Here is a 23,888-nt window from a genome sequence, read left to right as displayed (position 1 = left end):
AGTTTAGCTTATTCCCGTACTTTATGAAGTCATACACTGTATGCCGTTTTGTAGCTGGCATCTTTCACTCAATTTGTAGAATCATCTGTATATTTGTATCTTATACATTTTTCAATAGTCACAAAATTTGGAAAGGCTCATGGACTCTGTAGAAGGATCTGGGGGATTAAGGAAGGTGAAAACTGAGTTAAAAACAAAAATAAAAATAGGCTGTTTCATTGCAGCTAAAGGTCACTTCAGTGTTTATGGTGTCAAACCACGAAACACCTTTTGTGGATTTTCCTACCTAGATATCTTCTTCTTTAGTTCTGGTAAATTGGCAATATTGTTTCACCAAAAACCAAAGACATTTGGAATTTAGTAAGGTATAGCTTTTCTTGCCCTTCCCTATATCAGAAGGAGGATGGAGACAAAGCACTAAATATCTTTTTGACTTGAAGTCTTAAAGCAGAAGGTTTGGATGTTAAGACTAATCTTCTCAGTGATGCTTCTTAATACCTTCTCTGAGCTTCCTAGCGACCCACTTCTCAATGAGGCCCTACCCAGATTTGTTTTTAATTAATTTTTATTGGAGTATAGTTGCTTTGCAATGTTGTGTTAGTTTCTGCTGTACAGCAAAATGAATCAGCCATACATATATATTTATCCCCTTTTTGGATTTCTTTCCCATCTAGGTCACCACAGTGCATTAAGTAGAGTTCCCTGTGCTATACAGTATGTTCTCATTAACTATCTGTTTTATACATAGTATCAAGATTTGTTTTTAATTTAAAAAAGGTTAAGTTGGGGGTTACAATACCACAAACTGCTAGTTTTCTGGCTGGTCAGTGCATCTTTGGGTAGAGTTGATCCTCTTTTATGTTTGTGTAGCTTTTTTAAATATCTGAGAGGTTGCCTTGAAGGATGCAGAGCGCCATCCTTGTCCCAAGCTTTCTTTCTGAGGGCCTTTTCTCTCCATTTATAATACGTGTTGAGTAGAGCTAGAATCTAGGTGGAGGATGCCGTGCATAAGGATGAGGACTAAGGAATCCATATCCAGAGGTAATGGCCCACCAGGGTCTGTTTTTTTTCAAGGCAGCTCTAATTTATTTATGTTTGTACATGAGTGGACTTTACAATATTTAGAAAGATTGTACTCTAGTGTGGCTTTAGCTTATTGATATCTAATTGGTATTTCACTTGTGTTTCGCCCTTACACATAGTTTTCTACCATAAAAGCAATTGTTTACATACAGTGTTTGTGTTTTCAGCATTAAATTTTATTTACAGTTCTGTCTTTTTTGTTTGACAGATAGCTAAGAACATTTGGGGAGAATCGCATAACTATTGATTTAATTTACCAACTGATTTATAGCTAAGTGCCTTGTAAATGAAACTGAATTAAATCCATGATTTGGTTTATGGTCTTTCCCTTTATTTGAGGCTGTCTCAATGGAGCTTTGTTTAAAAGGGGGATAGTGGTATATTTGAATGTAGATAACAACGGATTATGTGTAGATAGCTTATAACATTTTATGGCCTAGAATAAAAGCATTTTGGAAAACAGTGAGGTTACTTTTTCTAGTGTTTGTATATGTAATGGATTTGTTAAGAATCGTCAAGACTCTGATATCTTATTTTCTGAAGTCTTGGTTCTTCATAATTAAAATAAATAATATATAATAATATACATAACAACATGTAATATGTATTATATATTATATATAAGTAGTATATATATGAGTAAATTATATATAATAAATTAAATATATATACATATGGTGTGGTTCTGGAATACTAATTTGGTGGGTATGCCAAGATATAAATTGAGACTTTCCACCTCGAAACACAGTCTTCTCAAACATCATGCTGTATCCAGTTGTACTTACCTCTTTATATTTCCACATTGAGATATTTTGCTTATCTGAAATTTACTTTTGTATTTGGTATGAAGTAGGAGGTCTTAACATGTGGGTAGCTGTCATTTGTCAAAGAAAACTTCTGGTTTTTCTAAACAAATGCTTCCTCTATTAAGTACAGATTGCCATAGGCTTTTGGATGTCCTTTTTTCTCTCTCCAGTTGTGCTGATTGCCTAGCGAGGCGGTGTGCACAATGGTTAAGAATGTTGGCTCTGGAGCAGGACGACCTGTTTGGGGCCCTGGTTTTGACACTTGGCTGTTGTGTGAACTTGGACAGCATGTGTGGCATTTCTATGCCGCAGGATGTCCGTTTGTAAAATGGGGGTAATAAGTAGTATTTGTCATAAGGTTGTTAGGAAGAGTAGGTGGGTTAATTTATATACATCATTTAGAAAAGTGCTTTCATATGGTAAACAAGACATAAGATCTTTAACTGAAGATTTGGGGGGTATAATCATTACCCTCGTTTTACACAATCATAATCAAGGGGTAATTTAATTATTTGAATAAGTTTGAGTACTTGATACGTTCGAAGCTCTGTTCTGTGTTCAGTGTTCCGGGGGATAACTTGTCCCTCTGCATGGAATGCTGCCAGTGCCCCTTAGACGGCATGCGGAAGCCACAATTGAAGGGCGCATATTTTAACATTCCTCCTTCAATTCTAACAGATGTTGTCTAGGCTGATACAATTAGGGAAAGGGATGAATATATATGGAGTGTCATTCTGTCAGCAATTTGATTTGGGAATTACAGGTAATCAAACAGGAGCTATTCTGGTGTCTTCCTAGGTCTGTCTCTTTGCTTCTGTGATTTAATTCTTTAATGTTCTTTTATGGACACAAGCATGCGTGTGTGTGTGTGTGTGTGTGTGTGTGTGTGTGTGTGTTTTTGAGACTAGCCTGGAACCAGAGTAGGTTACTTAGTCTCTGAATGTTTTTAACATGATCATGAGGACCCAGCAGAGAGGAGAGGGTTAAGGGTAGTCTTATCATACTGGTTGATGCCAGTACAGAATCTGCAAAAACAGAGTGAAGGTAGATTCATTGTTCTTGTAGATGTTGATGATTTATTGATGATTAGATGCAGGAAATGTTACATTTAACTTAATTTCATTCTATCTTAATAATATTGCATTATTTTTGAGTAATTACTATGTGCAGGCACTGTTCAAAGTACTTTACATGTATTAACTCATTTAATTCATAAAAAAATTGTACTCCATTACGTATGAGGATACCAAAGTACAGATAGGTTAAACTGATGTACCCAAAGTTATTTTGTTAAGTGATGAAGCTAGAATTCAAAGACCAGTAGCCTGATGTCGGAGCCTGTGTTCCTAGGTTTGATATTTATTTGAATGCAGGTAAAAAAATTAAGGCAGGATAGACTTTTTAAAACAGCTTTTTCCATTGTAAAATGTGGTACATGTAGAGGAGTATATAAAGCATATATGCAGTTTAAACAATAATTAAAGTTTACAAAATATGTCCATACAACTACCAGACAGCTTGAGAAATAGAATATTACCAGTGCCTTGAAAGTCTCCAGAGTACTGTTCCCATTTCCCTCCTTCCTCCCAGACGTAATTGTTATCTTCATTTTTGTGATAATTATTCATCGATTTTCTTTATAGTTTTATCATCTATGTATACATTCCTTTTATATATGTGTAAATGTATATATATAGAGATGTTTATATAAACGTGTATATATCATGCATATATGTGTAAATGTACCATGTATATGTGTGTATGTATGTATATGTGTGTATATATACACAGATGTGTATATATATAATATATTTTTTGTGATTTCTTCTTCTCAGTATTATGTCCGTAAGATTCATTCAGCTGAGTCGTGTAGCTATAATGTATGCATTTTCACTGCTCTAGAGCACTGCATGCTATAAATATGGTACAATTTACTTACTCAGTTTATTGCTGATGGACTGTGTGTCTGGTTTCAGAATTTTGCTGCTGCAGACATTCCTGTACATGCCACCTGGTCATAAGTGCCAGGGATACTCTAGGGCTGCATTTCCCAAATTTTAGCTTATATAAAAATCACCTAAAGCTTGTTTAAACATAGATTCCTGGCCCGATCCCCTGAGTTCCTGATTCAGTACATCTCCAGCAAGCTCCCAGTGATGGAATGCTGGTCTGCTCTGGGGTATGTCCCAAGGAGTAGGATTGCTGGGTTACAAGTTATGTGCCTGTTCTTCTTCTTTTTTTTTTTTTTTTTGCGGTACGCGGGCCTCTCACTGTTGTGGCCTCTCCCGTTGCGGAGCACAGGCTCCGGACGCGCAGGCTCAGCGGCCATGGCTCACGGGCCTACCGGCTCCGCGACATGTGGGATCTTCCCAGACCGGGGCACGAACCCGTGTCCCCTGCATCAGCAGGCGGACTCTCAACCACTGCGCCACCAGGGAAGCCCGTGCCTGTTCTTCTTTACCAGCTACTGCAAGCGTTGTTCTCAAACTGGTCCACCAGCACCATGTACATACTTTTCTTTTTCCATAATCTTAGTATACATACTCTAGTTAAGCTTTAACATTTTTAACGACCTGGTGGACTGCATAATGATATCTCTTTTTGGTTTCAATTTGTATTCTTTTGGTTACTAACACGATGGAGATTGTGTTTTTATATATGTTCTGGCCTTTCCGTCTTCCTTGCGGTGTCTGCAGAGCCCTAGTCCATGGAATGAAGTTTGTAACTCGTCTGTAGCTTGTCCTTGCTATTTGTTGCCCATTCTCTTTGCCTAACGTTTTCAGTCATGGTTTGTATAGTATCTTTCCAAGGAGTGTGAGCCTTCTGGAAAGCTGACTCATGATTAAATCTATTATTTGTGGAGTGCTTACTATGTGCCAGGCCAAGCAGGCTGCCTGCATTGTCTTATGTAATCCTCACCTCAGGCTCCTGAGATAAGTCAGCATCATTATCATCATCCATTTTACAAAAGTCTGAATGCAGCCTGGCTTAACCCAAAGGCACACCTCTAGGAACCTCCCAGGGTTTGAGTATTTCTTCCTCCCTGGTAACAATCAGGTCCTTGGAAGTCTCCAAGAGCTGACCCAGGGGGAGCAAGATAAGTCTTTCTATTCAAGATTTTGTAGGATTGCAGCCAGGAGGAGAATTTGGACTCTAGAATGAAGACTTCAAGGATCTCAATTCCAGGGAGCAACCTTTGGCCTTATGAATGGGAAAATCTAACACTGAGCCAGTATTAGGCTAGGCTGCTGTGGAAGTAGGTGATTTCTGTCTCTGGCCAAACAACCCCTAGTGGTGATTTTAAGAGATGCAGGTAACTGATGATTGGTTGACAGTGCTGTGAATGCCCTGTTTTTCCCGACCTCAAGCCGGCTTGGCCCTGAACTGTAGACACCCATCGATGCAGAGGCACATTTGATTCTCTGTTCCCAGGACTTGGGCTTCCCCGAGCACTTGAAGAGACTTGTTTGTCTACTCTCAGACCCTCAGTGTCCAGCCATCCTAGTGGTCTTGTGGCCCTGCTGGCGGTCTAAGGATGTTATTTGGCCTGGCTTCTTTTTGATCTTCAGCCTTGGCCTTTGACTATTCAGTAATGTTGACACCTTCCTGGTAATTTTGGTGTCTTTGAAGAGACCTAATAAATAGTGCTTCTTATCCATCTAAGTTCTGGATAAATAAGACAAAAGAGTCAGCAGATAGAGAACCACAATACAACCTTTATTACTGAGAAAGACGAGGGTAGAACATATATAGGGTCGCTGAATTAATTCCCCTCCCCCTATACCCACCTCCCACCTTTAGTGGTGCTGGATGAGAGCCAGCTTCCCACCTAGGGATCCTGCTGTTTTAAGGTCATCTACAGCATAGCAACATTTGCGCTGTGGAAGGAGGCTGGGCTCCCAACAGAAAAGAGGTGAGGAAGGGACCAGGCTCTGTGTGCCCAGTCGTTTCATCCAAACTGATCAGAAAGATTGACAGAGGTTGGGGGGTGGGTGGAGGTGGGACGTTGCTCGTGTAGCTCTATATGGAAGGAGGGAGTAAGGGTTCCACTAAACCTTCCGCAGAGTTTGAATTAACCATTGAGTTTATTATGTTCTTACCCATCAAGTGTGTGCTCATCCCAAAGAGTGGCAGTCACCCTCAGAGGGAGAGATGGACTCTCTCAGGACAGTCTTGCTCCCGACTTCATGAAGTCTTGGACGATCAATAGCTTTACTTTATAAAGAGTCCTCAAACCTAATGCAGCATGCAAGATGGTCACAGCAGTGTGGGCACATCTCGGAGATACTGTGTGTTAGATTCCAGAGCAGTGTGATAAAGCAAATACCGTAGTAAATGTAGTCACAAATTTTTTGGTTTCCTAGTGCATATAAAAGTTATGTGTACACTATACTGTGGTCTTTTAAGCGTGCAATAGCATTATGTCTACAAACGCAATGTACATGCCTTCATCATAAAAGACTTTAGGGCTTCCCTGGTGGCGCAGTGGTTGAGAGTCCGCCGGCCGATGCAAGGGACGCGGGTTCGTGCCCTGGTCCGGGAAGATCCCACGTGCCGCGGAGCGGCTGGGCCCCGTGAGCCATGGCCGCTGAGCCTGCGCATCCGGAGCCTGTGCTCTGCAACGGGAGAGGCCACAACAGTGAGAGGCCCGTGTACAGCAAAAAAAAAAAAAAAAAAAGACTTTATTGCTAAAAAATGCTAACCGTCATCTGACAATGCACGGTTGCCACAAACCTTCCATTTGTAAAAAAGAAAATCAGTAACTGCAGAGTGCAATAAAGCTGCGTATGCCTGTAGTTGTGCAGCCTACAAAGTTGGAAAGCAAACCAATCCTGATCCTAGGAAAGTTTTTCTAGGCGACATTATGACCCCAGAGCCTGTTCTTAAATGTCCCAAAGACCATGATAGGAAGCGGGTGACATCTGAGGGAAGGACTCACCATGGGTGGCAAGAACCTTCCCTGGTTGAGTCTTTCCCCAATGCTAATGGGGCTAAGCCTCTTGTCTGTAAGTCGTGACCTTTGAACTAAACAGAGGTCAAAGGGGAAATGGAGACTTACAGAGACAGAATATGCTGGACGAGAAGGAAGGGCACCTCCGAAAAGATGGGGATCGCCACCGGGGGTATTTCTGAACCTTGCACATAGGTGGCAGTATCTCAAATGCCAGCTTCCTGAAAGAAAACCCAGAAGGCACAGGTGGGTCCCCTCCCCCCAGATAAATAGAGAATGCTAAATTTAACCTCCCACAGGGAGCCTCTCCCAGATGAATTTTGATTTGCAACCAGCACATTCAAACCTTCTACCTGGCCTTCCCCTGTGAGCACCTTGAGGCTGTCAGCCCGCCACTGTCCCCAGTGTGGGCTCTGTTGGGTAGATGACTGGGGGATGCTCTGTCTTGGGAGCAGGTGTTTTCTGTCTCTCACCACTTGCTGTGGGGTTGCTTTGGCCAAAAAAGGCCATCTGCAGGGGAAGATTTCTCAGTTTATAAAGATCAGTCCAGACTGCTTGGTGGAGGCTGGCCCTTGAGCCTGTGGTCAGGTTACAAGAAGCCAAGATGTGCCTTCTTTGGCCTCCGAATGCAGAGCAGAATTAGAGGCAGACAATCCAGTGCTGCCCTCCTAGACCTGTCATTCATTATTTGAAGTGAGAACCTCCACAAGGCTCTTGAGTTCACTGCCATTTAAAAATAGCAAATATTGTTCTGCTCACTAGTCTTTAGGCAGGAGATGTTGAAATAATCCCCTTTTTCTGTGCCTCAGCTATCTCTGCTCATTCACGGGCACCCCCAGCAGTCCTGAGCTGCCTCAGACCTTTACCAAGGCCGTGCTGCTACAGCCCTCACCCAAAGGCCTTTGCCATTTGGCTAAGGTCACCGCGTGGCCTGTCTCCTTGGTCCATGGCCTTCCCTGAAGCCCACTGTCTTTGCTCTGGGCCCTACCTCTGTAAACAAGCACTTTCCTAGAGAATAACCGCCGTAAGTTGTGGTCACACATCACGATCAAAATACCCTGTGGTTTAGGAACTAAAGCCTCTTGATGTTAAAAGCTACCTGCCCAACTATAAAAACCCACCACACTGCACAATCAAGACTACAAACCACCAAGTTGAAAAACAGGCAGGGCCCTAGGAAAGCACCCTTTCTCCCCTGCCCAGAACCCCAGTGCCTCCGGGACTGTTTTCTTCCCCAGCACTGGATTCCTTTTTTTATTATTTCTCAAAGTCTCCAGAGAGTACACCAAATGCCTAAGTCTTTGAAGGGGCCCAATAAATGGGACCTTTCCTCCCTGAACCAGGTTCTGAACAGAGTGAAATAGAAGCCATAAGAGTCAACAGTTAGGAAAGGAAAATCTCACCATGGTCCTGGTGAGATCTGGGCTGGAAGGCATGGCCTTTATCCGTGGGCTTGTCTATTGCCACTATGGAACTCCAGAATTCCATAGAGAAGCTCACTCAGTTGCAGGTGGTGCTGCCCCCCATCTACAAGTGCTGCAGGGGATCTGTGAGCTTCCAGCGTGGAAAATGAGATCACCACGCTTGTTCTCTGTGGACCTGCGACTCCCAGGTGGGAGGAGTAGGGGGCAGAGCCGGGCACCAGGTGCCGAGATTGTTATTTCGAATTCAGCCTTTAGATAAGTTCAGTTCGTCCCTCTTCTCTCTAGGGTAGCAGTTCACACATTTCTTGGTCTCAGGGCCCTTTTACACTCTTAAAAATCATTAAGTGCCCCAATGAGCTTCTATAATGTGGGTAATATCTACCGTTGTTTAGCATATTAGAAATTAAACTGAGGAAATTGTATGGTATTGATTTAATTCATTTAAAAGTATTAAACCCATTATGTAACACAAATACCAATTTTTATGAAAAATAACTATATTTTCCAAAGCAGAACAATGAAATTAGTAGGAAGAGTAGCATTGTGCTTTTGTATTTTTGCACATCTCCATGTCTGACTTAATAGAAGACAGTGGGTTTCCTGTATCTGCTTCTGTGTTTACTCTGTGAAGGTACGACACATCACTCACCCTTTGGAAAACTCCACTTGACACTCGTGAGAGAATGCGAGTGGAAAGGATAAGAATATTGTTATATTATGGAAGTAGTTTTGCCTTTTCAGTTTCCCTGGAAGGATCTTGGGAACCCATAGGGATCCCGAGACCACACTTTGAGAACTGCTGTTCAGAGCCTGACTGACAGGTGGAGTGGAAACAGATGAGAGTATTAGAAAAGCAGAGTTCCTTCCACACGGAAAGAAGCTTCGAGAAGGGAAGATGCACTCCCCCTCTACAGGTTATACAGTGCAATTGTCCAAATGCCAGACTTAAACTACTCAAGATAACCATAGGTGGAAGAAATGCTAGTCTTCAGTCCCCCCAAGTTGAACCTGGAACTGGTGATATTAGCCCTGTAACCTGTGGGTTAGCATGCAGGGCTGGTGCGCTGGCTTCTTCATGGCTTAACCTAGAACACCGCCGGGCAGGGTGCTGCTTTGGGAGCAGGTTCAGGAATGGCTTGGAACTCTGACGTTATTGACAGAGCCCTCTTCATGGCAGCACATTTCTGGAGGCTGTGCTGTGAATGTGATTTTCTCACAAGAATAATGGTATAATTGTCTTGATAATTATCTCATCAAGGACTCAGAATTAGATAAATCATCACCATGGCCAGCTATTCAAATTGAATCAGAGTTACAGGGACTAGAAGCACTGGTAACCATTTTTAAAAAGTGAAATCATGATCCAGGTTTTATGAAACGGACATAATTGTACATGAAGACCAAGGAGTGTGGGGTACAGAAAGTGTACAAAGAGTCTATCACAGGCTGTAATTATGCCCTCATCGATATATCGCCTACTGAAAATGAATATACTCACCATGGTGGGTATTTACTGATAATTTTCCATGTGTGCTTTTAGAAGAGTTTGGGGTTGATTATGGTGGAGGCCGAGTAGGGCGGGGAGTGGGGTGACTTAAAAAACAAGATGTTTATAAAAGTTTGACCTGATGTCTTCTCTCCGTTTTTTTCACATGGTGAACAGAAACACTGTAATTATTCTGTTAACGTATATCACAATCATATTTGAGAATCATATTTTAGGAAAAAATTCACAGTGGCAGCAGGTAGATTTGTCACTTGGTCTTAATTATTATAGGACAATTTCCAGCCTTTAGCCAATGTCTTAGGATGCTTCCTGATGGTTTGTGTGTGTGTGTGCATGTGTGTGTGTGTGAGATGGGGCAGTGGCTAACAGTGGTCCCCAAAGCCTTTTGGTGTAGGTTTGAATATCATCCGTAAATTGACTAGCTAAATGACCCATGGCGATTTCCCTTCAGTTTGCTTCCTTACCTGCGAAACAGCAGTAGTAATAGTACCTACCTTGTAGGGTTGTTGTAAAGATTGTTGAGATATATTCATGGAAAGCATTGTAGCACCGTTCCTAGGCACTCAGTAAATATTAGCAATCACCAATATTCAGTGTATTTAGTTAATTTCCAAGTTGATTATAACCACAGTCTGATGCTACGTACTCTACTACTTGATGATATTTTGAACCTTGTGTAAAAGCATGTTGCAGTCTCTGCTGAGTGTAATGAGTTGATGGGGCAAAATCAATCAAAGGCAGGATTGGCCACGTCTACTGGAATTGCTGTAGGCACTTCTGGAACTTTCAGTGGCAGTTTAATTGCATAACTGCCGGAGCCACTGTCTCATGATTATGTTATACTTTTATAAGCCAAGTTAATCTGTAGGTGTAGTGTTGCTACCCCTGACATTAAACATCCAGATGCTTATTGTAAACTCCTGTCTATCTTTTGAGACTCCATTCCACAAAGTCTTGATGCCTAGGAAGCCTCCCCTCACAGGGGCTGAAGAGATCAGCGACCACACAGACCTCTGTGGACTTGACTTGCTGCATGTTTGTATATGGTCCTAAGGTCTGATAGGTTCAACTCCTGAGAAGCCCACACTCTAAACTGCATCTCCGATGAGGCACTCTGATTTTTGTCTGTCAAGCGTTTGTACTGCAGTGCTGTCTTCCAGCTCAGAGTTCAAGGTCAGCACAGTTGTCAGGTTCCTGGACCAGCATCAACACCGCTGTTTGACTCTCTTTGTCCTTACTTGATTAAAAGAAATGAAAATCAGAAAAAAATAAAAGCACTGATACCAGAGATATTCAAGGACCTGTACTTATAACAGAATTGAAATAAAGATGGACACGAGGTGGGTCACAGGGGGCAGTGTGACCCCTGCACCTAAGGTGGTCTAGGTTGTATTATGAAGGCAAGAAAGAGTTAACCTGTTCAAAGCGCTGTGCTCTCTCTCCAGGACAGTATGTGACAAAACAAAAATATCAAAGTCCAGGGTTAAACTTCTGTATATTTCCAGGGGTATGAAATTCAAAGTGTCGTCAGTGGCATGACTTATGCAGAGAAAGATCTTTAAAGAGTGGCACTAGCTCTTGAATAATCTTCTTAACATAGCCTCCCACGTCATGGATGGAATCCTGTGAAATGTAGAGAATCTGGCAAATGTATGGTGATAAATTGGATTTAAACATTGAAAAAAAATTAGTCATGCAGAATTGGTCTTGAAGTGTTCCATTATTCTATTACCATGTACCCCACTAACTGCTTTAAAAGTGTCTTCACTAATTGCTTATATTTGCTTATATTGTTTGGAAGACATACAGGCATAATAAAAGCATCATCAGAGCTGCCCCCCCACCACCGCTACCCACCCACACCCACACATCACCTGTTATGAAAGGAATTTCACTTGTTTTCTTTTGTACATGTTTGTGAATGAAGTTTTATTCTTTGTCACCTTGGTTTCTTTTTTTTAAAATTTTTTATACAGCAGGTTCTTATTTGTTATCTGTTTTATACGTATCACTGTATACATGTCAATCCCAATCTCCCAATTCATCACACCAGCACACACCCCCCACCACTTCCCACCCTTGGTGTCCATACATTTGTTCTGTACTTCTGTGTCTCTATTTCTGCCCTGCAAACCGGTTCATCTGTACCATTTTTCTAGATTCCACGTATATGTGTTAATATATGATATTTGTTTTTCTTTTTCTGACTTATTTCACTCCATATGACAGTCTCTAGATCCATCCACGTCTCTACAACTGACCCAATTTCGTTCCTTTTTATGGCTGAGTAATATTCCATTGTATATGTATACCACATCTTTATCCATTTGTCTGTCGATGGGCATTTAGGTTGCTTCCATGACCTGACTATTGTAAATAGTGCTGCAGTGAACATTGGGGGTGCATGTCTTTTTGAATTATGGTTTTCTCTGGGTATATGCCCAGTAGTGGGCTTGCTGGGTCATATGGTAATTCTATTTTTAGTTTTTTAAGGAACCTCCATACTGTTCTCCATAGTGGCTGTATCTATTTACATACCCACCAACAGTGCATCACCTTGGTTTCTTTTCAGTATTCCTACTTCACAAAATTCTTTAAAAATATTTCTCGGGTATTTATGTAGCAAAGAGATAAAAGTCTTCACAAAAAAACCCCAACAATATCATGACAATAGCTAACCCTTGTCTTATGGTGAATCGGGTATTGTTGCTATGCTTCATAGCAATCCTATGAGACCAGTACTACTATTCTTCTTCTTCTCCTCCCCCCTTCCCCTCCCCCCTTCTTCTTCTCCATATTATTATTATTATTATGGAAGAGGTGGAGGCACAGATAAATTTATAATGCTTGTCAAGGTCACATAGGTAGCCAGAGGGGAGCCAGGATTTAAACCTAATCAGGTTTGCTTGGAGGCCCCGTCTTAACTACCACACATTCCTGCCTTTGTTTCCGTAAAGAATAAGGGGAACCAGACATATAAAGCAAAAAGAGTTTTCCAGCTTTGTGGACTGCATTTGATCATCTACCTTCTCAGTACTTTACTTGTTAGTAGATTCTGACCATCTGAAAGGGAAAAAAGGAAGAAATTGATGTTTGGCGGTGGGGGGGGGGAGCGCAAACATTCAATTGATTAAACTTAAAGAGTTTATGATAATCAGCAGAGCCTAGGTTTTAGGTAGGCTGTCTTCAGAGCCAGAAAGGATAGAGAAAGTTTCCATTAGGTTTGGGCTGCTTTCAGCTGTGAAACGTTGAGCCGGTCACCGTGACAGATCTTGATCAGGAAGAAGAGGGGGATGGAAAGGCCCACTCTGGCTTCAGTGGAATATTTTAAGAGCTTGGATTCAGGAGTGACTTGGAGGAAATTGGAAAGCAGAGCCAGTGACCAAGGAAGACTATAAAAAAGAAACACGGTAATAGGAACCTCAAAGAGTAGTGGACTCAGCTTGAAAGCTCGTGGTACTGAGACTATGGGAAAATCATAACGAGAATAAAAAGCGATGTCACTGTGGATTCAGAACCGGAACAGACAGACCAATCCTAACAGGCCCGCAGAACTTCTCCGCTCCAATTATGCTTGTCCTTTTTAGACAAGGAGGGCGATCTTCAGCCTGGGAAGAGTAGAGCAAATACTTGTAAGAGGAAATTGAAACTCAGGATAGGTGAGCTGGTTGTATGAGCACGCAGAGCAGCACTAAATGAGTTGGGATCCTCTGGCCAGCGTGAATTTCATCCTGGTGGGCCAGGAGGACTTGCCCACTGCTTTCATCTTGGAAGAACTGTGGAGAACAGGGGAATTACTAATGGACTGGGGATGGGTTAATGTCCCAATTAAAAGAAAAGCCAGGGCTTCCCTGATGGCGCAGTGGTTGAGAGTCCGCCTGCCGATGCAGGGGACGCGGGTTCGTGCCCCGGTCTGGGAAGATCCCACATGCCGCGGAGCGGCTGGGCCCGTGAGCCATGGCCGCTGAGCCTGCGCGTCCGGAGCCTGTGCTCCGCAACGGGAGAGGCCACAGCAGTGAGAGGCCCGCGTACCGCAAAAAAAAAAAAAAAAAAGAAAAGCCAAATCCAGAAAATGTGGTGTTCAAACAAAAGAATAGAGGGCCCCATGCTGCCCTGGGGCAGAATTCTCCAGCCAGTAATGAGGAAAGGTTGGCTTGCCATTTTCATTTTCAGATGTACACAGTAACTAGAAGACAGCATGGACTTGTTCAGAACAGAAAAAAATAATTGTTTCTTTATTCCCTTTTGTTGCAAAGTTATTCAACTTGGAGACTAGGGTGGAAAGGTAGGCATGCCCATACTGGAGTTCAGAAAGGTTTGGGGAGATGGAGGTATTGGGTTGGATGTGTGGCTGCCCAGTGCTGCACGGGCACTTGTTAAACATACTGATTTATCAACCACAGCTCTTAAGATTCTGTGTTAGTGAGTCTTGGGTTGGGACCCAGGAATCAGAATTTTTGGTGAATGTCCCAGATTACTTGCTATGCCGAGTAAGTTGGGAATGACTGGGCTTTAGGACAGATGTACGAGGTAGGACCATGTTGTCATCATAGTATCAATACTGATATTACTCAGGGCTAATACACTGAATAACCATGTGCCAGACACTATTCTAAGTGCTTTACACGTGATCTCGTTTAATCCTCACACCTGCCCTGTGCGTGGGTGCTGTCTCAATATACATATTGTACACATGGGGGAACTGGGACTTCTGAGGTCTCCCAGATAGTAAGTGATGGGCAGGATTCAAACTCAGGCAGTCTGGCGTGTTGAAAGTCTGGGCTGTCCCTCTTCAGAGCCTGGTTTATGGCTCTGGGTCAGTGGGAAGGGTCATGTCTGGGCATGTGTCATGCCCTGTCTTTAGCATCTGAGTAGCATCATTATGAAGACATTGGGGTGATCCAGACAGCCGGGAGGAATGACTAAATCTGGATGGGATTATTAATTTATCAAGATCAAGTCTTGGAGGGTTAAATGTAATTGCTACCCCTCAGGGCCCCAAGTCAGAGCAAAGATACTGGAAGCCAGTACTTAACAGTTGCCTGGTAAAAAAGACCTGGGTTGTCTGGGTTGACTGCGCGCTCAATATAAATCAACAAGGCCTTTGTCTGTGCTGTACCTTTTGCCTGGGATGCCCTTTTCCACTTCCTCCTCTTTCTCCTGGCAAAATTTTAATCATCTTTAAAGGCAGAGCCTAAATGTCACTGTAGCTATGGAGTCTTCTTTGATTTCTACAGGCAGATTTATCATCCCATTCTGCTGCTTTAGCACTTTGTTCCTGACGTTATAATTTTGCGATTATCTTTCTTAGTTTGTGCCACTCATGTCCACGGTCACTCAGCTGGAAACACGGAGGAGGAGGGCAAAACCTCCTTCCTCCCTCCCTCCCTCCCCTCCCTCCCTTCCACTCGAGTCCCTGCCGAGGAATCAATTTTAACTGTCTGCATATTGATACAATTGCCCCTTTCTCATTCCCGCAGCCCCTGCCTGATTCAAGTCTGTGCCCTAACTGTCGCCAACCTGTCACTTGTTGCCCCCCAACAAGACACACACGCTTCCCACGAAGCATCAGAGAATTCTCTATCAAACACGATCTGCCTGTGCTGAAAATGTGTGCCTGGCTCCCCACAGCCAACAGGATAACCCCAAGCCCCCAGCCGTCTATGATCTAACACTGTCTAACTCTCCAGCCTCAACTTTTGACTCCCTGCCTTGCTTCTTGGACTCCCGTGACACTGAACTCATTGTAATTCCCCAGGCAGTGTGCTGTTTCTTGCTGCCTTGTTCTGGCTCAAGCAGTGACTGCCTGGGATGGCTTCCCTGCCCCCCACTGCCTGACTCCTCCTGGACTCGCCTTGGGAGGCCCCCAGATCCCTGCCCCGGGCTCTCCCCGTGCCCTCAGCATCCCTCTACCTCTCACTGCCACTTTCTATTTGCAATTATCTCTATTTTGCTCTCACTTGAAGCCTTGAACTTCCTAAGTGCAGGGCTGTGTTTCCTCCTGTTTCCCGTGGCAAGTAGACACTCAATACATGTTTCTGCAAAGAATGGTAACTATTTGTCCTACTTGGCAAGACTAGAGGATTAGAATCTTGCCTTTTCCTCTTCCTGGAGGTGAGGTCCTGGGTATTCACCTCTGAGGGAGAATCTGTTTGCTTATTTGTAAAATTCGGATAATTACAGTCCCCTCGGGGGCTATTGTGAGAATTAAGCGAGATGGTGGTGTTTTATAAAACTTAGCGTCCTATTCCAGGGATCCACAAACTTCAGTCCTGGTGCCTGAGTTTGTATGGCCAAGAATCTTTTTCACATTTTTAAATGCTTTTTTTAAAAAATCGTAAGAATAATAATAACTTTTGACCCTTGAAAATTATATGAAATTTCAATTTTTATGTCCATGAATGAAGTTTTATGTGAATGACCAGAACCATGTTTATTCATCTACTGATTGTCCACTTTTGCACTTCGGCAGCAGAGCCGAGTAGGTTCAGTGGAGACCCTGTGACCTGAAAAGCCTCAAATATTCACTCTCTGGCCCTTTACAGAACCCGGGTGCTGAGACCTACGTTATTCAAGTTAGGAAAATGCATGCGATTCACTGCCCCCTCCTTGTACACGGAATTTTTTTTTTTTTTTTTTTTTTTTTTTAATTGCGGTACGCGGGCCTCTCTCTGCTGTGGCCTCTCCCGTTGCGGAGCACAGGCTCCGGACGCGCAGGCTCAGCGGCCATGGCTCACGGGCCCAGCCGCTCCGCGGCATGTGGGATCCTCCCGGACCCGGGCATGAACCCGTGTCCCCTGCATCGGCAGGCGGACTCTCAACCACTGCGCCACCAGGGAAGCCCCACGGAACTTCCTGAGAGGAGGCTTCCTCTCTTTGAACTTCTGGAGCCCTCCTCCTGGTCCCCGCAGTGATGAGTTAGTGTCGGGGGGAAGCCACAGGAGCTGGCTTTGGGCTTTCGGAAAAGGAGAACGTTCCAGTAAGAGTTTCTTGGGCTGTTGGGATAGATAGAGAGCTCCGCACTGCTGGGGGTGTTAAGGGTAGTGGTCACTGGTTTTCTGGGTCGCTGTGGAGCAGGGTGTCACACCATTGGCCCTATTGACATCTGGGGCTGGTTAATTCTCTGTGGTAGGGGCTGTCCTGGGCATTGTGTAATGGTTGGCAGCATCCCCGGCCTCTGGCCACTAAAAGCCAGTGGCATCCCCTCTTCCAGTTTCAATGACAAATGTGTCCAGATGTTGCCAGATGTCCCCTGAGGGGGCAGTACCACCCCGGGTTGAGAATGAATGTTGGAGAACGTTGAAGCATTATGGGTGAGACTACAAAACTTTCAATGTCCAAAAAGCTGTTGGCACTAGAGGCTTCATGAGTTGGACTTGGCTTCCCTGGATGGGTTGTGTCACCAGCTCCGGCGTCTCGCATGATCCCAGACTTAGTCCCAGCCCCTGTTTTGTAAGGTTGCTGTGAGCATTAGATGAGATATCCATGCATCTACAAAAGACCTGTTTGGAGATTGTATTCATTTCAGTGCTTCCTGTCTGCTTTAGGAACATGTTAATTTTGTTATTCCTGGACTGAATATTAAGAGGGGAAACTAATAATAAATTAATAGGGAGAAATATATACTTGAATAATTTTATGGAGCCTGTTTTTAAGAAAACACATTATAGGGGCTTCCCTGGTGGCACAGTGGTTGAGAGTCCACCTGCCGATTCAGGGGACACGGGTTCGTGCCCCGGTCCGGGAGGATCCCGCGTGCTGCGGAGTGGCTGGGCCCGTGAGCCATGGCCACTGAGCCTGCGCGTCCGGAGCCTGTGCTCCCCAACAGGAGAGGCCACAGCAGTGAGAGGCCAGCGTACCGCAAAAAAAAAAAAAAAAAAAAAAGAAAACACATTATAGAATAATAATAGCATGTTATTTTGTGGGTCCATTTTGTCTTGGGGAAGAAGACTTCAGAAAAGTTTCAGTTGTTTAAAAATATGAAAATCTCATAAAGTAATACAGGACGCCCATGGCTGTTTAATATTGGTAGCCAGCATTTGTTAGAGATGTGCTTTACAAACACGGTTTCAGGAATTCTCATAGCCACCCTGTGCGGGTAGTAGATGCTCTTTTCCTTGATTAGGAGAAGGGGGACAGAAGTTCCCTTTTCGGGGATAAGGCGGAGACGGAAGCTCAGAGGTGAACATTCACGGTGTTACGGATGGACTTGATGTGGCCTTGAATTCCCATTCCTGTGGGTTCGGATGGGGAGCACGTTGCTGCTTATTCCTCTCCCTTAGGGCAGATCCACAAGAAAACAAGACACTAGGAGTGGAGTTAAAGAAGAGATGACAGTTTTCCTCTAGTCTGTAGACTTCATTGCCCTCTGAGAGTTCACCTAGAAAACCACACGCTGCCCTAACCCTACCGCCCACAGGATGGAATGTGACCCTTGTTTGTCTCTGGCCTGCTGCCCGCTCCGAGCTCTGTTCCCATCTACCTCCTGGGGTTGGATCCCCACCACGGCTCCCCTCTGTAGCGGGAAGGCTGGAGGTAAAAAGGCCCCTTAACCCCTAACCTGTCACTGGGACACAGATTTAGAACACATTGGTCCAACTTATATGGCGAACTTGGGACTTCCCTTTGTTTGTTTTAAAAGTTAGCTAAAAGTTAACTAGAAGAGCATGCTCTTTGCCAGGGCCAGTATAAATGCCTGGATGTTTGCAGCTGGCAAGTAGCAAAATATCAACCTGTGTCCCAAACTCGATGGCTGTTGGAGGCCCAAGTTCTTACTTCTCAGAGTCCTAGCGATTTTCTCTTTCTCACTTTGAAATATGTAGAGCAGGCAGGGTATACAGGGAATGATATACTTTGCACCCACATGTCTGTGCACACCTTCACATTTTACCCTGTTTGCTTTAGGTTCTTTTAGAAAGAAATGAATTATGATAAATAAAATCAAAGCTGCCTGTAGGATTCTTCCTGATGCTTTTCCTGACTCACCTTCCCCCCGGGGTAGCGACTCTCCTAAATTTGGTGCTTATCGCTACTTTGTATATTTTTATATTCTTACTACATATGTATGTTGTACATTAGCCTTTCAATTCATACCTTATATATAAAAACAGTCATCAATCATGATTTGGATTTTTGGGTTTTGTTTGCACGATTTAGACTGCAGTGCACCTTGTTGCCAGTCTGAATGTGGGATGTCGTATGAATAGATTTCTGAACTTACTAAGGATAATAGTCGTTCCTAGGTTGATTTATAATTAAATTTTTCTTTTGACCTTACATGAAAGTTAAAGAAACTGAGTATTTGTTTTGAGATGGAACCTTGTGGATAGATGTAGCTCCAATTCTTCTACTTTAATGTTTTTTTTTTTTTTGACTAAGTGAAAATTTATTGGTCCATTTCTCCTATTGATGGGCGTTTAGGTAGTTTCTAGGTCCTGCAGTTACAACCATGCTGCAGTGAACATTGCTGCACATGTTGACAGGGGCGCCCATGGGAGAGTTTCCCAGGGAATATACCTGCCATGTAGGATATGTCTACTTTTACCTTTACTAGGATTTTCTGAATTGCACTCCAAGGTGATACCTGTGTAAGGGGGTTGATTGCTCTGTATCCTTGACTTGAGACAATCTTCTCTTGCCCTTAACAGACTTAATATTGTTTGCTAATTTGATGGGTCTGACCTAATATCTCACTGTTGCTCCAAATACGTTTTTGAGATTAGATACTGTGTGAGATTTAACAAAGTCCAAATGTCCTTTTCTCTTGATTTTCTCGGATCTGAAAAGAATCCTTTAAATACTAGATTAGTCTGGATTCTTGCAACTTCAGTATTTGCAATACTTCCCATGCATCATCCAGGAAGTCCTTCAGTTGTGAAGCTGTGCTGATTGGCTTCATTCAGACAACTGTTTTGAGGTCTCCCTATTTCTGGGACCTCCCTTTCTCCTTCGTCCCAGTTTCTGGTTCTCCTCCCCAGTGCAGACTGCTCCTAAGGCTGGCCCTGGAGCTTTTGAAATCCCTCCTTCAGGCAGCTTCTGTCCACTCTCTTCCTCCTGTATTTGGATCCCCATCAGGGCCGGGTAAAGATTTTTATAATTAACGTAAATGCTGCATGAGTTCTACTGAGGCTTAATCATCCTGTGATGATGTCAGTAGGAAGTAGGGAAATTAACTTGGGGTGGGGACGGTGGCGGCAGGTGGATAGCACTTGGTATGATGGAGATTTCAGCCCACTGGGTAGTTAGCTGTGTATGTGATGAGACAGAAGAACACGGCAAGAGAGAGTGACTTTCTCATTTTTAAGTATAAAAAGGAAACATAATTATATTAATTTTTATTTACATTTTTAATGTGTTCTTGCCCTTGATCAAATTAGAGAAAGATACACTTTTTTTCTTAATTGAAGTATAGTTGACTTACAATGTTGTGTTAGTTTCAGGTGTACAGCAAAGTGATCAGTTTTATATATATATATATTCTTTTTCAGATTCTTTTCCCTTATAGGTTATTAGACGATATTGAATATAGTTCCCTGTGCCATACAGTAGGTCCTTGTTTTTTATCTAATTTATATATAGTGGTGTGTATCTGTTAATCCCAAACTCCTAATTTATCCTTCCCCTGCCTTTCCCCTTTGGTGACCATAAGTTTGTTTTCTATCTGTGTCTGTGAGTCTAGAGAAATATATACTTTCGATTGACTGGTTTTACTTGGTATAAGACACTCTATATCCTGCAGTAAGTATATTGAAATTTTGTTTTTTAATTCAAGGGTATATTGAAACAAACTTCATAGAGAATTAGACGAGAATATAAAAATCAATATACTCAAACGTATACATGTTTCTTGCGAAGTTAAGTTAGTGACGGTGATTTGTGGAGCCTCAAAACTCTTGGGCTGTCCCCCCACCTCCTGCTTCACTTGAGTTTTTCATTCACAATGACCATTTTAATGGAAATGTTCAGCCCTTAGAAGAACCTGGAATCTGTATTATTTAGATTTTACTGGACAAGTGGGATTTGTTTCTTCTACCCTAGTTATCAAAAAGATTAACCCTTTGACCTCTACACTCTAATCGCAACCACTCTGAAAACAAAGGGGTTATTTGTACAAAATGGTGGGAAAAGCAAGGCTTTATGCCAAGTGGGATGTTTCTCGGTTGAAGGAGGTGGCAATCACCGCACACATTTTTGTCCTTGTGTTGCAGGCGTCTGTGGAGGCTTCTGGTGAGATCGCATTATGCAAGACTGGATTTCCTGAAGATGTTTACAGTGCAGTCTTGTCCCAGGATGTGCTCGAAGGACAGCCTCTTCTCAATGGTAGGATCTCAAAAGATACATTTGTACGCACAGCGTCTGTGCTCTTGAAACACTGTTCCACGCTGCAGTTGAAAAAGTCTCTAAATGATCTCTACTGTACAATAAGTATGAATTTTTCACTGTCCCTATAATGAAACTGTAGGGACTTTATTTTAGGATTACAGAAGAGCTCACGAATCTCTTATGTACATAACTGGAAGGCTCCCGATCTCTTGAAAACATCAGAGAGCTTTCATTTTTCACTTACAGTGGAAACCATCACACAATTAATATTTACAATTTTCTGCCTACATTTTACTTATGTTGAAAAATCATATTTACCAAATATCTGATTCTTCTGCTTTTAAAAATTATTTACAGCTATCATCTACTTAGTATTTTGAATCAAAGAAATGGCTATAATATTATCTCTGCTGAGACATGGCAAACTTTAATATTTAGCAAAATTATAATGAACAGATTTAGCAGGTAAAGTCTCAAGACAGGAGCATGAAATCCATATTTTTATTATGCCATTGTTTATAGAAATTACTAGATAGCTGCTTTAGTCGTAATATATGTGAATTTCCAATATAGACTCATCTCCTGTCTAAATATGGATCAAGGTCATCATAGTTATCATATGAAAACTCTTGCCAATAAGTCTAGATTAAATCTGAAATAAAACTTGAAATCAAAAGCAAAATTCAAAGTCGCTTCTGTTACCTCTAATTGAAAGCAAGTAAAATTTTGGGTAGTAATATTTTCATGGACTTACTTATCATTACACAAAATGTCATTGAAATAGGAAAGCAAGAAGAATTGATTAAGAAGTTGTATTTAGGTTCTAATTTCCCACAAATCGTGCATCTCTCTGAGCCTGTTTTAGACAGTCGCTTTTAGAAAATCTGAGCGACCTCAACTAATTAATTTACACAGGGCTCTACCACACAGCCTTAATTGAAGTGTCTCTGTAGCTCTGACAAACCTTAGTGGTACCATACTTAAGAATACCATAGACAGAGGACTTTGAAATGTAAATGGACCCTACTAAGCATCTGTGGTGCAGGTTATCTTTTATTTTCATTTCTGTTCTGATTGTGATTTGCTTAACACCTATGTGATCTTTCTGAAGTTGATTTTTTATTTAAAGACATCCTCCCGTCCCTGCCTCATCACATGGTATTTTAATGAGTAAATGTTAAATCAGTCTGTCTCAATGCTGAATTGCTATCTCATCTAGTGGTTAATGGTTGATGCGATAGAGGTTTAATTCAAATCAAAATGTGTAGATTTTTTTTTACTTAATGCAAGTCTCAGAGTTCTGCACATTTGACGTTTTCTTTAAATCTGTAAATTATTATGTGGCATCCTAGGACCTATGTGACCTTAAATATTATTTGAATGCTGAAAAAATATATTGATATGATTCTAAAGAATAATTCAGGCAGAGCAAAAATGTCAGTGGAATTTGTTGCATTTTATTTTTGAGATACATTTTTAAATGGATAATTCCTTCTCCTACTTTCTCCTTCTAAAAGCTTGTTGAAATTTGCTGGTTACAAATAAACACATGGTCTGTCTCTAGAAGCCATTGATTTAAGATGAAATACATTGGCATGCCGAATAGTTTTGAAAATGAAAGCCTGTTTTTTAGTTATTAGATAATGCTGGTGACAGTAGAAACCGGACACAGCTGATTGCCAGTGTCATTTTAGTATAACCTAGAAACTTGGGACTTTGCTAGACTTGTAAATATAAAAGATTGAAAATACTTCTGACTTTGTGCTCTAGCCATCTCTGAGGGGAGTGTGTATGACAGTGTCTGGTAAAATTTCTGCGCTTTCCGTATGCCCAGTTATTACCATTTTTATCTTTTAGCCTTTTTGATAAAACTGTTTCTCTCCTGACACACCATTATTTTTTTTCTTTATCATTCATAGAATATGTTAAAGAACACCAGCATCTCAATGTGTGAAACATAAAGTTCATAGTATTGATACGTAGAAAAAACTTTTTTCTTTGGAAGGAGGAAGGCTTTTGTGAAACATCAACATTCCTTTTTACAAGAGTGTTGTCACCGGTTATATTTATTTGGGGGAATTGTTACTTAGAAGAATTCTATTTATTTATTTATTTATTACCTTTTCTGTCTTTTTGGAGTTTTTAGTGAGATGATAATCCAAAGTTGGGTGTGTCCACTGAACCCAAATAAATACCATACCATAATTATATTCACGAATTCTACGTTCTGCGCTAAGTCCATTCACCGTGTATATTCTAAAGCTGAGAGGACTCTATTGCAAGGCCAACCAGAGTGATCACTCTTGCCATGGTTTTATGATTTACAGTGTTCAAGGAAAGAAGTAATTGTGCATAATGAATATGCAACAGTTTTCCAAGGCATTTGCCTCATGGCAGGTTCTACCATATTAAGGTTGACATTAGAGTCTAAAAACCTGTTGAAGTCATGACTCCTAACTCTTGATGCTTCCTTTAATTTCCCACTGATGACATTTGGGGAAAGGAGGACAGTAGTCCAACCGTATGTATAGGATGGTTTCATAGCGTACGTTCCTGGTGCACGAGACTTGTACAAAAGTTTAACATTTGGGTGTATAAGTGCCATGAAAGCTGATTCTTTTTCAAACAGTGAAGTCACAATCTTTGTGAAGGTGCTTGAGAAACATCAAGCATTGGATAGAGAGAGACAGTGTTATAGTCATGTTAGAACAGCGGGCTCTAGTCTGAAGAGCGTCCTCTTCTCCCCATCCTCCCCTTCTATTTTCTGCTGTTGTAATGAATTTCATAGAAAGACT

The 23,888-nt window shown here is 42.1% G+C and overlaps 1 protein-coding gene across 1 annotated transcript in view; it reads left to right on the top strand.

The window, feature by feature from the left end:
- Window positions 1-23,888, top strand: part of CDH2 (cadherin 2) — a gene marked incomplete at both ends in the record, with an annotated part of 215,368 nt that overhangs the window by 9,465 nt on the left and 182,015 nt on the right. The window contains one exon of the mRNA XM_079717757.1: window positions 20,979-21,090. Coding sequence (XP_079573883.1) covers window positions 20,979-21,090 — 112 coding nt within the window. The remainder of the gene's footprint in view (window positions 1-20,978; window positions 21,091-23,888) is intronic.

This window comes from Hyperoodon ampullatus (genome assembly GCF_949752795.1).
Source record: "Hyperoodon ampullatus genome assembly, chromosome: 13".
NCBI lineage: Eukaryota > Metazoa > Chordata > Mammalia > Artiodactyla > Ziphiidae > Hyperoodon > Hyperoodon ampullatus.
Note: the sequence above shows the minus strand (reverse complement) of the source record. Positions and strands in the feature narration are given on the sequence as shown.